The 12,609-nt window shown below is 47.1% G+C and overlaps 1 protein-coding gene across 5 annotated transcripts in view; it reads left to right on the forward strand.

The window, feature by feature from the left end:
* The window catches only part of DNAH9 (dynein axonemal heavy chain 9), a 264,304-nt gene that overhangs the window by 139,128 nt on the left and 112,567 nt on the right, over window positions 1-12,609 (forward strand). For all 5 annotated transcript variants that reach the window (XM_072940756.1, XM_072940754.1, XM_072940753.1 and 2 more), the window contains 4 exons: window positions 991-1,164; window positions 1,639-1,846; window positions 10,637-10,802; window positions 12,439-12,541. In XM_072940756.1, coding sequence (XP_072796857.1) covers window positions 991-1,164; window positions 1,639-1,846; window positions 10,637-10,802; window positions 12,439-12,541 — 651 coding nt within the window. The remainder of the gene's footprint in view (window positions 1-990; window positions 1,165-1,638; window positions 1,847-10,636; window positions 10,803-12,438; window positions 12,542-12,609) is intronic.

Consider the following 12,609-nt stretch of genomic DNA (forward strand, 5'->3'; position numbering starts at 1 on the left):
GTGGATCCTGGCCAGATACTTTGCAGCGATCACATGAAATTATCTCTCAGGAGCAAATGATCTGTCGGAGAGCACCCGACTAGGAGACTGACACTGTGGGTTCAATTCCTAGTTCTGCCAAATGCTTCCAGAGGTGGAACCTTTGAGCTTTTCTATTTTCCTACATAAAATAGGAATAATTTTCAGTAGCCAGGATAACCTAGAGCATTGTGAAGATCCAACGAGGTGATACCGCATTCCAAACTCTGTACCAAACTGCAGGCCAGTACAGTCTGAGTGCTGGCAAGTTCAAAGGGTAGGAAGGACCAGAGAACTGTCAGAATCCAAAAGAGATGAGGATTTCAGAAGAGGCCTCTTCACTGAAGTCATTGTGAAGAGGCACTCAAAGAGTCAAACTGAGAAAGGTGACCTTGTCCTTCTAGTGTCCAATTACAGGAGAAGGGGAAGTCATGCACCAGAGTGCAGGGCGCCAGACAATGTTGGTGCAGCCCAGCTAATGGCTTGGCTGAGAAGCTCAAGATGGAACTGGGAGTGAGAAAAGGAAGTTAACCTAACCTCCTGCTTTCTAGTGATGGTCTTTGTCTCGGATTCTCCATATAAACCTAAAGTCTGGTTTTCATTGTGAAGTGAAAGATCTCTCTCTCCGTGCATCCTTGGCGCATTTGCCCATCCTGTGGCCACAGGCTCCCACACCTCCCTCCACCTGCCAGGGCTCTGAGGTGCATGATGCCAGGGTGGCCCAGCTCTGTGGTCAAGCGGGGGGCACGTACATGCTCAAGGGTGGCCCCTGCTTAGCTGGGCCTTGACAGGCTGATTCTCAGGGGAACAGCCTTCTTCCCAGAGGAGCTGGGCCGTGGGGCAAGGCTGCATAAACAGGAGCCCTCTGCTCCTGGCTCTGACCGTCTGTCCCATGCAGGGCAGCCTGTCCAGGCTTCTCAAGTTCCGGAAGTTCCGGAGAGCCTTGACTCCTGACCTGCTTTGTTTTGGCAGCTTATGGACCACCAAGCAGAGTTCAGCAAATGGTGGCTGACCCAGTTCAAGACTGTCAAGTTTCCCTCCCAAGGAACCATCTTTGACTATTATATAGACCCCGAGACTAAGAAATTTGAGCCTTGGTCCAAGCTCATCCCCCAGTTTGAATTTGACCCCGAGATACCTTTGCAGGTGAGTGCAGCTGAGCCACCAGGGACGGGCAGTGCCTCCAGGATCCACGGTGGCTCCAGCCCCTTATCTGTATGTGAAGGGTGTGACCTTGCTAGGAACCAGTCATCTGCAGCTACTCGCCTTTTCAGAGGGCGTAATAGGAGCAATGAAGTCACAAGATCCCCCAAAGGCTAGTTACCAGTTGCCAGACCCCCCGACCGGCATCCTGGGAGGAGAAGGGGAGATGACAGAGGCAGAAGGTTAGGCCACAGGGAGGCAGACAGTGCTGGTCTAGGGGCAAGGGTCTGCTCTCTACCGAGAGCATGATTTAGTAGCAGGGCCTCCCTGGGTATGGGGGTGAGGGGGCCCTCCTGCCCAAGGCAGACAGCTCCACCCTGCCCGCCGAATTCCCTCTCCGGAAATGCTCCAGGACAACTTGCGGGGCATCTGTTTCTCTCATGAGCCCCGGGCACTCTCATCATGTTCCCACGCCAGGCCTGTCTGGTGCACACGAGCGAGACCATCCGAGTGTGCTACTTTGTGGAGCGGCTTGTGGCGCGGAGGCGGCCGGTCATGCTGGTGGGGACGGCAGGCACTGGCAAGTCGGTGCTGGTGGGAGCGAAGCTGGCCAGCCTGGACCCAGAGGAGTACCTGGTGAAGAATGTGCCCTTTAACTACTACACCACGTCTGCGATGCTGCAGGGTGAGGGGGCGGAGGCCGTGGAGGAGGGGGCGGGGCTGTCTGGGTGTCTCAGTGTCCCTGTTCCTCTGCCCCCAGGGGGCACTGTGCATTTCCCCCCCCCACGGTCCCCTTCTCGCCCCTCTCCTCCCATCTCCCCCCAGCCCCTCTGCCCACTTTCCATCACCTTCAGCACGCTCTCCTTTCCCATCCTCTCTCCTTACCTGCCTCCCTGGCCTCCTAGACTCTTCCAGGGCAGGGCTCGGCACAGATCAGGTCAGCACTTGATGACAAAGAATGCACAAACCCACTGGAAGATGTCCATGGGCTCATAGACTTCTGGCCCCAGATGTGTCTCTAGAGATCACTTCATTCACCCTTCGTCTCCTCTAGAGGGGGGAACTGAGGCTCAGATAAAGGTACGTGGCAGCCCAAGTTCACCATCAAGCGACAAGGCTGGCATGGAGTGTCTACTCTGCTGACCACATGGAGCGTGTGTAAAACTGGGAGTTTACACTTGGGCTCCCTAGGGGACATGACCCTTGGAATTAAGGAGGGATTGAAGGTGATGTGGTACGGTCTGCTTTAAAGGGCGGGCAGTATACCCAGACAGAAGTGCAAAGTGTGTGTTTATAATGTGTCTGTCATGGCAGAAGATGAGAAACAGCTTAATTATCCGTGTGATGGAATGCTAAGCAGTATTGCAAAGAATGAGGAATTCTATATGAACCGAGTTGGAACTATTTCCAAAAGCTTTGCTGAATGAAAAAAGCAAGACTCAGAACAGTATATATAGTATGCTCCAAATTGTGTCTTCTTAAAAAAGACATATATAAACATTTGCTTATATATCTACACTCGTACATCTGCGCTTACATGTACTAAGAACATCTCCAGGAGGGCACAAGAAACGGGCAGCAGTAGTTGCCCCTGGCAAGGGGAACGCGATGCTGAGAGTGGGATGAAGAATTACTTAAACTTCTTTAAAAATTGTGAAATATTTGAAGCATTCTGAAAAGTACAGAAAATAGTATAACAGATGCCTGTGCACCCACCACCCGGATTTCACAGATGTTAACATTTTGTCATTTTGCAGTAGATCTTAACATTTTAAGTACAGCCAACACACCACCCCCCTTCCTCCCTCATGCCCCTCTTTCACCAGACTAGGACCACTGCAGGTGAGGGGCATCATTCCAAATTGACACTTTTGATACAGATAAGTATCTATAAAATACACAATGTTGTTGTGTGTATTTAAATTTTAAGTATACGTCGTACTGTAGCTCCCTTTGGTAACTTGCTTTTTTTCATCAACATGTGGAGGTTTTTCATTGGTTTTCACTGCTGCGTAGAATTCCCTTATGTGAGCAAATCACAGCTCATTTCTCCATTTTCCTACTAAAAGGCAGCATAATTTTTTTTAACATTTTCTCTTCTAAAAAAGCATTTTTGAGTTATAATTGACATACAATACATAGCACACATCAAAGTATACAACCTGATAACTGTTGAAATATTTACCCATCATGAGACCGTCACTACAGTCAAAGTAATAACTTATCCATCATCTCCGAGAGCCCCTCACCTCCTGCAGTGACCCCTCCCTCTCTTCCAGTCCCCCCAACACCGCCCTGCCCTGTGCCCGAGGCAGCCACGAGGGATTAGTTTGCATTTTCTAGAATTTTGTATGATAGGATCGTCATACAATAGGCCCTCTTTTTTGTCTGGCTCCTTTCACTCAGCATGCTTTTGAGATTTCTCCATTGTTGTTGAGCATATCACTAGTTTTTTCTTTTCATTCCTCAGTTGCAAGATAAAATGTGTAAACCCTCAGAATGATTCCTAGCATACGATAAGTATTCAGTAAATGGAAGCTGTTATTCTAACAATATTAAAATCCTTCTCAAATTTAAGAATCTATAAATATTATACAGTTACCTCTAAGCCCCACTGTCAAAACAAAAGGAACCCAAGTAAACCCCTTCTGCTTGAAAAAGGTGTTTAACATAAATTATGCTAAAACAAAAATAATGTTTTCGGAAGAAATGTTCCAGCTTTGCAATGAGCAATAACTTCACCCAGCAGGTCGATTCATTGAGGTCTCCAGGGCCATATTTTGCAGCTCCCTCATCCTGCTAGTCCATCGAATTTCATTTTTCTCAGAATCAGATGCTCTTTTATAGAGAAGGCAGCTGCTCGATATTCCCTGCATCTCTCCTTTTATTGCATCCAGTGCTGGGGTCCCCATTGAGTACTTTTCTAAACCCAGATTCAGACCTCTTTTAAATACAAATGGGTATGCGCACTGCTCACCAGCGTGGATAGCACATGCTTTATTTAATGTTTATACTATGCCAAGCCCCTGTATTATCAGTAATGCTTTTGACTGCAAGCAGCAGAAAATCTGATGACAGCGACATAAACAGATTTTTTTTTCCTTCATGCAACAGGAAGTCTTCAGGTAGGCAGTTACTGAAACTAAATCAATGGTTCAATGCTGTTGAGACTATAATGTGTATTATTGTCTTAGCTGCCCCCTCAGGGTGGAAGAGTGGCTTCTGCTCCAGCCATCACATCTGCATTCCAAATGGAAAGAAAAATAAAGGGAAGAGTTAATGTCCGAGTCAGGAAATAACAGCTCTCCCATAGACTTATGTGTGTGTCTCACTGTTCAGAACTGTGTCACATGGCCCCGCCAGCTGGAAAGTGACTAAGGAGAGGGGAGTTGGAAATGGTGTCTACTGGGCTGCACCTCGCAGGCCTACAAGGCCTGTACTCACCCAGCTTCAAGACTGAAGTCAGTGACAGAGACATCAGTGGTTCAATAGATGGTGGGAGCTTACGTATCTGAAGCAAGGTCCGAGTGACACTTCACTGTGTGAGGCAGATGGCAGGCATGACAGGGTGGCAGTCATAGCTCCCTGGGGCTGGGGGGAGGTTGGCAGTTATAGAGGGAATTGACATCAGGTTGGCTCACTTGGTACCAGGGAAACCAGCAGAAGGACACGCCCCTCACTGCCCCTTGGGTAAGAACAGTCACTAGCTGGGGCCTGGGGCAAGTATGTAGGAAGGTCAACCGTGAGGTCTGGGTGTCAAGGAAGCAGATCCTGGTCGAGCAGGGGACGTACAGAGAGCAAGAGAACAGCCACCTTGACTGGCCTGACGGTACAGTGTCCGTCACCGATCTGATGATAATCTCTGTCTTCACAAGATGAGAAAATGAGGGTTAGAGGAGCTAAGTGACTTCCCTCGAAGTCACACGATGAGTTAATAGCCAAGCTGTCTCTTGGATTGTGCTGTCGCGCCCGTCCACTTTGATGAGACTATAAGCCATGCGTCTGAATTTCCATAATAGAATGCCAACTTTGCTTCTGTTCATCTGACATCTAGAGCACATGGATGTCTCTCCCTTTGACAGTAAATAACACTGGCCCTTCACTTGGTCACTGAAACTCTCAGGCTTCACTTGACCACTTGCCAGCAGCTGCACAAACTGCAGATTAATAACACTGACATCTTGGCTGAGAGAGGCAGAGCTCCGTGCTCGGTCTCTGGTCCTCCAGCTGCTCTAAACTCCACAGACCCGGTTGCACTGCTTTCTTTCTCTTCACTGAGTTACAATTCATTGGTCCATCCTTGGGTGTTGTTGAAGTTTAGGATGATAAAAGATAATTTTAAGTGTTTTTTAATATCTCCTATAAAATCTCAATTGAAGACGGTGCTCATTTTGAAGCCTGATAGACCTTTTGTAAATACCATGATACATGCCTTTTAGAATTGAGTGCCTGGAAAATTTTTTCATACAGGAGTAGAGTTGGGTTTGTACCAGAGATCAGGGATGACGTGGTTACTGTAATTAAACACAGGCTTAGTTCTGAGCTTTCAAGGAGGCAGTTCACGAAGGACAATGCGACAGTTTTTATTTGGTTACAGTAACAATTTCGTCCCTGATTACTAGTGCCAATAAGTGTCTTCTGTATTTTAGAGTCTCGTTTTAGTCTTCAGTTGTTCTGTTTTATGTTTGTTCAAATACCTTAAGCCTTTTCTCATTCATTTTGAAAATATAAGTAATTTTTAAAATTAAAAGAATTTGTGCTGACTCATAGACAGAGCAGTTTAGAAAGAGCAAAGGAGGAGTAAAGCCCTTGGTCACGGCGTCAGTGGGCTTTTATTTGCAGTGTGAAGGGAGGTAGCCAGACTGATGCTCATCACGGTCCTGAGTTCTCCTGCCAGCCAACTGCAATTTGAAGTATTAGTTCAACAAATATTTGAGTGTGTAATTATACTAATTAGATAGGAGCTCAGGTGTCTGAGTCTTTGTATAAAACAAATCTCCATCACCTGTTCATTAAAAGTTTAAGGTTAGACAGGACTTTGAAAGGTCTGATCAAACTCTCAACCTCAAAGGAGTATTACATCATCACAGATAGACAGCTCTCACTTGCCTTAATAGCTTCCAAAAAGGAGATGACACAAAATTAAATCGTTAAAGACTTACCATCTAGTGGCCAAGACACACTACTTGAAACGTGGGTAGGGGGGTGGTTCAAAGTATAAGGCAATTGAAAAACAACACATTTCAGACAATAGGGAAGCCATTCTGTAAATGTTGGTGCCTCCAAATTATGGAACACAATGTATCAACTGAAATCACGTTTTGGAAGGTTGTGTATGTGAATGAAAAATACTGCCAGCCGTATTAGTAAACAAAGGATGCTGTGGCCGTCAAATCATCAGCCGCTACTGCTGCCCCTGTGAGCAAAGGGAACTCAGGATACAGACAAGCAGGCAGTCGGGCCTCTGCTGCCACCCCGAACGGTGCCCCCTGAGGGAACTCGGGATGGGAAAGAACAGGACACTGGCCCTAGATAGCTAGGTGCGCATCAGAGGAATGATTTTAGTGAGTCCAGACTTTTGTACCTTCCCATACATAGAAAAGTGCTAAATTTCTTAACTTGAGATATCTGGTTTTCTTTAATTAACAGTAATCTTTGGACGTTTCAACTACCTGGTCTTTGTGGCAAAATTCCTATATATCCTGGCTCCTTCCCTGCCTCTTTGGAGCAGTCCCTCAGAGCGATCTGAGAGGCCGCCTCCTGGGCCCAAGTCCTCAGAAAGTTCTCCAGATAAAATATAGCTCACAACTTTTAGGTTGCACATATTTTTTCAGTCTACATGTATTATCACATAAAGAGGTTTACAATATGTGAAATGAAGAAAACATACAGGCAGAATATATAGTGTAATTCTAATTTTAAAAAGGAAAAATCTAACAGAGCAAATAGACTAGAATGAAATACACCAAAATACTGCAAGTAATGCTTACTGCTAGGTGATAGAATTATGGGCAATTTTCATTTTCATCATTATGATTTTCTGTGCTTCTTCAGTCTTTATATAATCAATATGTATTGTTTTAAAATCATGCAAAGTATACTTTTTGAAAAAAATAAATGAAAAGTACTTACAATATAACTGAAAGGTCTTATGTGAAATATTGGATAATATGAAAGGAAAATAGTTCAAACACAGATACACAAGTCATGTCGGTGCCAAGACATGATTGATTTTAATGATCTCTGTCAAAAACACTGTCAGGCAATGAGTTAACTAAACCAGGGATTTCTGAAGGGCAGAAGCCAGCTCACAGTCCTGTGTAAGAAATGGTTTGCCATGGTAGTTACATAGGGTGCCACAGTCAGGCAGGCCCAGGTTAGAATCCCAGCTTTGCCTTCAGCAGCTGTATAACCTTGGATAAAGCTCCTCAATTTCCCTAAACCTCAGTTTTCTCCCTTGTCAAAAGATTTTTTTAAAGGTGATGCTAATGCATACCAGGGCAGATAGGAGGGTCAGTGCCAGAATGCAAGTCAAGTCCTCTTCACAGAGCCGGGTCCCTGGTAATGATGCTCCACGAATGCGTGGACGCACTGCCCTGGTGTTCAGAGACTAGAGGACTTCACGGGACCGTGGCGCTCAGGGACAGCCCTGGAGAGGGGTTGCGACGTGAGGGCTCACAAGGCCTCTCTTCCCCAGTGATACGAAAGAAGCATTGAAGTCAGTGTCTACAGACCCAGATTCTAACTCCAGCAAGGTATTTAGCCTGCCGTAGCCTCCGTTTCCTTAGTTACGGGGGGGAATGATAAATCTTTCTTTGCCTACTCGTGGAGTTTGTTTTAATAGTAGAATTCATTCATTCATTCTTTAGTAATTTTTGAACACCCTATTTTGTTCTGGATAATATTCTCAGTGCTGGAATTATGACAATGAAAAAAAAAAACAAAGATTCCTGGCCTCCTGGAGTTTATAGTGTGGAGAGCATGAGATAATAAAGAAGATAAATAAGTAAATTATATGGGATATTAAGTGATAATAAGTGTTATGGAGGAAAATGACCCAGGGGCGGGGAATAGCCAGTCAGGGTTTTCATTTGGGCTTGAGTGCCCAGGAAGAGCTTACTGAGAAAATGGCATTTGAGTAAATAAATGCATGAAGGAAGACAGGGAGCAGACTTCTGGAGTCTGGGAGAAAAGGCTTGCAGGCAGAGGAAGCAGCCAGAGCAAAGGCCCCAGCAGCGAGTGACTAGTGTGTCAGAGGCAGGACGGCTGGAACGCAGGGAGTGAGGAGGGGAGCAGCGGAAGAGAACCCTGAGATGCAGGGTTGGCCAAGACACCTGGACTGGCTTCTGCTGCAGGCAAGGTGAGATGCCACCGAGGGTTTTCAGCAGGGGGCCAGCATGACACGGTTTACATCTTACAAGCACACTCCTGCCTGCTGTTTGCAGGATGGAGTGCAGGGATCCAGGGCAAAAGCAGGAGGAGCATTCGGGAGGATGTCGTGGTTCCAGGTGGGAGTCGACGGGCATGGGCAGTGGACACAGCGGAGACGGTGAAATGGGGGAACCAGCAGGAACCCACTTTGAAAATGAAGTAGCTCCTCAAATGTAGGATGGCGGTAAAACGGGGCAGGAGGACCGGGGTGAATAAAAACAGGGCAGCTGGTGCTGCTCCACATGGCCACCAGCTGACCACCCAGCTTGCTGTTGCCTCCAGAGAAATGCAGTGAGAGGCACAGGTGCACACTGGGCATGGCCTTGTTCATGACAATGCAGAACCCAGAAAGGCGCCGGGATGGCCACCTCTCCAAATATGACTCATTCGTTCAGTGCCTTCAACATCGACACTTTTGCTGAAATGTAAACCCACTTCTGGTCCCCCAGTTCTGCTTGGAAACAGAAGAGCTCTCTACCATTCCATTCTAGATGGGCCCAGAAGGGATCCAGCCTGTGTGCCTTTCCCCAGGGAGCCCTCTCTTCCCCTGGAGTGCTTAACATCGTCCTCCTGAGATAACCGGTGTTCCAAGGCCGCTTCCTACTAACTGGCGTGCCTTTCTCTTCAGCAATCCTTGAGAAGCATGAAGAGCTTAATCAACCCAAATGACAGGGTCTGCTTAACTCCAGGAGTTGATTTGAATATCATTGCTCTGGGAGGAGGAGAAACAGGTCTTCCTAAGGAGAGAAGCTCCTGTTAGAAGGACTGTTGCATGTCCTTGGCAGCCCATTAATTATAGTCCATTTTGACAGATCTGATATATAGTTGTTATGTCTTAAGGGGGGAAGAGGTGTTGCGTGATTAATTGGTTGATAGTGTATGTTAATTGGATGCTAATTAAATTTAAATTTAATTCATACTTGGAACACTTAATTTAACTCAGGACCAGAAAATTAGAATATTCAAGCTTCCTGAAAGAACTTGTCTTTCTATCTGTCACCTTCATATGTCTGTTGACACTTCCTCCTTGTTTACAAACTTGTTTTTCAAGAAAAGGGATCAGATGGTTCTCAGAGCCTCCAGCTGTAATAGTATTGGTTCTTGCAATATATAAATATCTAATTGCTTTATTGAAAAAAAATACATACATCTCTACCCTGTTACTTAAATTTGTTCTGAACAAGTCCTGTCATGCTGGAAAACCATGCTGTTTGGTTCCTTCCCTCTGGCTGGATAATTGAAGAAACGGCTCTAGGAGAAGAGTCTGTGCTTAGTTTCCAGAAGGGCGCTGAGCTGCTCTGATACCTGAAGGCAGAGGGGAGGCCGTTCCTGACACTGGACGCTTTTGGGAATTTCTCTGAGGCTGTAGTTTCTATTCTCCCTCAGGGAAAACCCCAGGAGGTGAACTCTCTAAGAACACTGTTATCAAAACATCCAGTAACTCCCCTCTTCTAGCCCTGGGGTGGCAGGAGCCTCCTCCCAGCCCTGGGGTGGGAGCCACAGCCTTCTGGCTCCTCTGCTGTCTCTGGTAGAGAGGGCAGGGATGCCCAGGATCTGGTTATTTGCAGGTGTCCGTAGGATTAGAGCACCAGGCCTTGGGACTAGGAAGGTATCCTCTGTGTCCAGTCTACAAAGAAAGAACGCAGTGGACCACACGTGTGGCAGAAGGAAGGCGGGCTTTGAAGTTTAACTGGTTTGGATCTGTATCCTGACTTGACCTCAGAAAAGTTGATTCGTTCTTCTGAGCCTCAGTTCCGTGGTCTGTAAAAGGGAACGATGGGACTAATCTCGCAGCAGTGTTGTCAGGATTCAGTGAGATCACATGCCTGTGTCAGGTGCTCGATGCCTGGTCGCTGCTGTCACCATTGCTTCTTAGTCACTGCCAGCTTCACCTCTGGTCCTGCAGCGCTGCCCGCAGCGGGGAGCAGCTGTCATCGCTGCACGCACACGTGCCGCACTGTGGCTCGTCCTCGACATGGTACTGTCTTAGAACTGGCTTCTGAGGTTTCAGCCTCCTTCCCTCACCAACTGGCTCTCTCCTCAGCTGTCCTGGAGAAGCCTCTGGAAAAGAAAGCCGGCAGAAATTATGGCCCCCCAGGCCACAAGAAGCTTATCTATTTCATTGATGACATGAACATGCCCGAGGTGGACGCCTACGGGACTGCGCAGCCCCACACGGTCATCCGGCAGCATCTGGACTACGGCCACTGGTAAGAGCACACGGGAAGGGCGGGGCCGCATGGGGAGAGGTCCAAGGCCGATCACGCGTCTGCTGGAGCTGCAGGCCTCTGCTCAGCTCTAGTGCCGGGGGAGAATCCCAGCAGCAACCCACGTTCCTCATGGGATTCTGCTCCCTGCAGTGTCTACCTCCCAGACAGGGACTTTGTACCAGAGAAGGTACTGAGCTCTCACTGAAGGAAAAATGCCTACGTTTTTCTTCAATATTCATCACAAAAGTTGCCTTTCCCAAGCTCTGGAAGCACAACTAACCACTCCCCACCCCAGCGTCACGTCCCCCGTGGTCCTGTCGCACAGGGCAGGGACTTCACTGGGAACACCTAACAAACTGTACGGTACACACGTGCCTGTGGATCTTGACAGTCTTCCTCTTTCCAGCGACTCACAGGCTCTGATAGTATCTTTTGCAACAGTATAGTTTTTAATGGCAAAATGTCTAAACTTGCCAGAAAGAAAAAAGCAAGTCAGTGACTTGAGACAACTTGGGCTCATCTTCCTCGTGCTGACTTCACGGGTGCTGAGAAGGCATGGGGCGTGTGAAGAGGGAATTCAGAGAGAAGAATTAAAGTTACGGTGGTCACCTGAGTTGCCTTTCATTCATTCCTAAGGTCTCTGTTGGGCACCGACCACGGGCCACCATCCACTATCTCCACACCAGTGTCTGAGCAACTGAAATCTCCTGGGAAAACCAGCCAGGCTAATTAGTTTTACTTAGACTCTTGGTCACAAACCTTAAACAGAAAGTAGAAAGTTCCTGTACATTCTACCCTCTTGCCTTCCTATGTTTACATTTCTGCTCTCAGAAGTGTCTGTTTCATACCTTCTCTCTCCTCCAGCTTCCCGTCTCCAACATGCCATCCACATTTCCAGCTTCCATGTCTCTGCCACTTACTTGCATCCCCAGGCATCTTCTCCTCCCTCCCCCTGTGACGTTTTCTTTATGGCTTACTTCACTTAGGCTGATGATCTCCAGGTCCATCCGTGTTGCTGCGAATAGCATTGTTTTATTCTTTTTAATGGCTGAGTCATATTCCATTGTATAAATATACCACAACTTCCTTATCCAGTCATCTGTTATTGGACCAAAAAAAAAAAACATTTTCTGCTTACTGTGCTGTCTCTGTCTACCTAACCAAATTCTCTACTCTGTCTCCAGTTCCTCATCTCCCACTCACTCCCCAGTTCACTGTTACTTGGTTTCTGTTTCCTCTACTGAACTGTTCTTACTCAATCACTAACTGTGTCTTTATTGTGAAATCCAACAAACCCCATTGGGTCACTTTCTTACGTTCTCTGCAGCCCTTGATGTGGTTGACTGCTCTCTCCGTTGGGAATCCTGTCTTCCCCGGCTTTCTTCACACACCCTTGACTTTCCTCCTGCCTCTTAGACCATCTTTATGGTCTCTTCTTTCTATGCTACTTGCATAGATATTGTATCCCTCAGGAATTTGTCCTAAGCTCTTGTCTCTTCTCTGTTTCTACCAGTGGATCTGGACTTCTTTTCCCCCAAAACACGTGAATGATAGAGCCCATCCCACCTCACCTTGGCAACATGCTCACCTACCTGGGCCTTCAGTCAACTCTCACTGTGGTTTCTGACTGTTCCAGGTATGATCGAAATAGACTGTCCCTGAAGGAGGTCATGAATGTGCAGTACGTGTCCTGTATGAACCCCACCGCGGGCAGCTTCACCATCAACCCCCGGCTTCAGGTACGGGAGGAGCTATGGCACCTGGGTCCTAAGCACCACCTTACCGCCTGATGTCACTCAATTGCATG

This window comes from Vicugna pacos, chromosome 16 (genome assembly GCF_048564905.1).
Source record: "Vicugna pacos chromosome 16, VicPac4, whole genome shotgun sequence".
NCBI classification, from domain to species: domain Eukaryota; kingdom Metazoa; phylum Chordata; class Mammalia; order Artiodactyla; family Camelidae; genus Vicugna; species Vicugna pacos.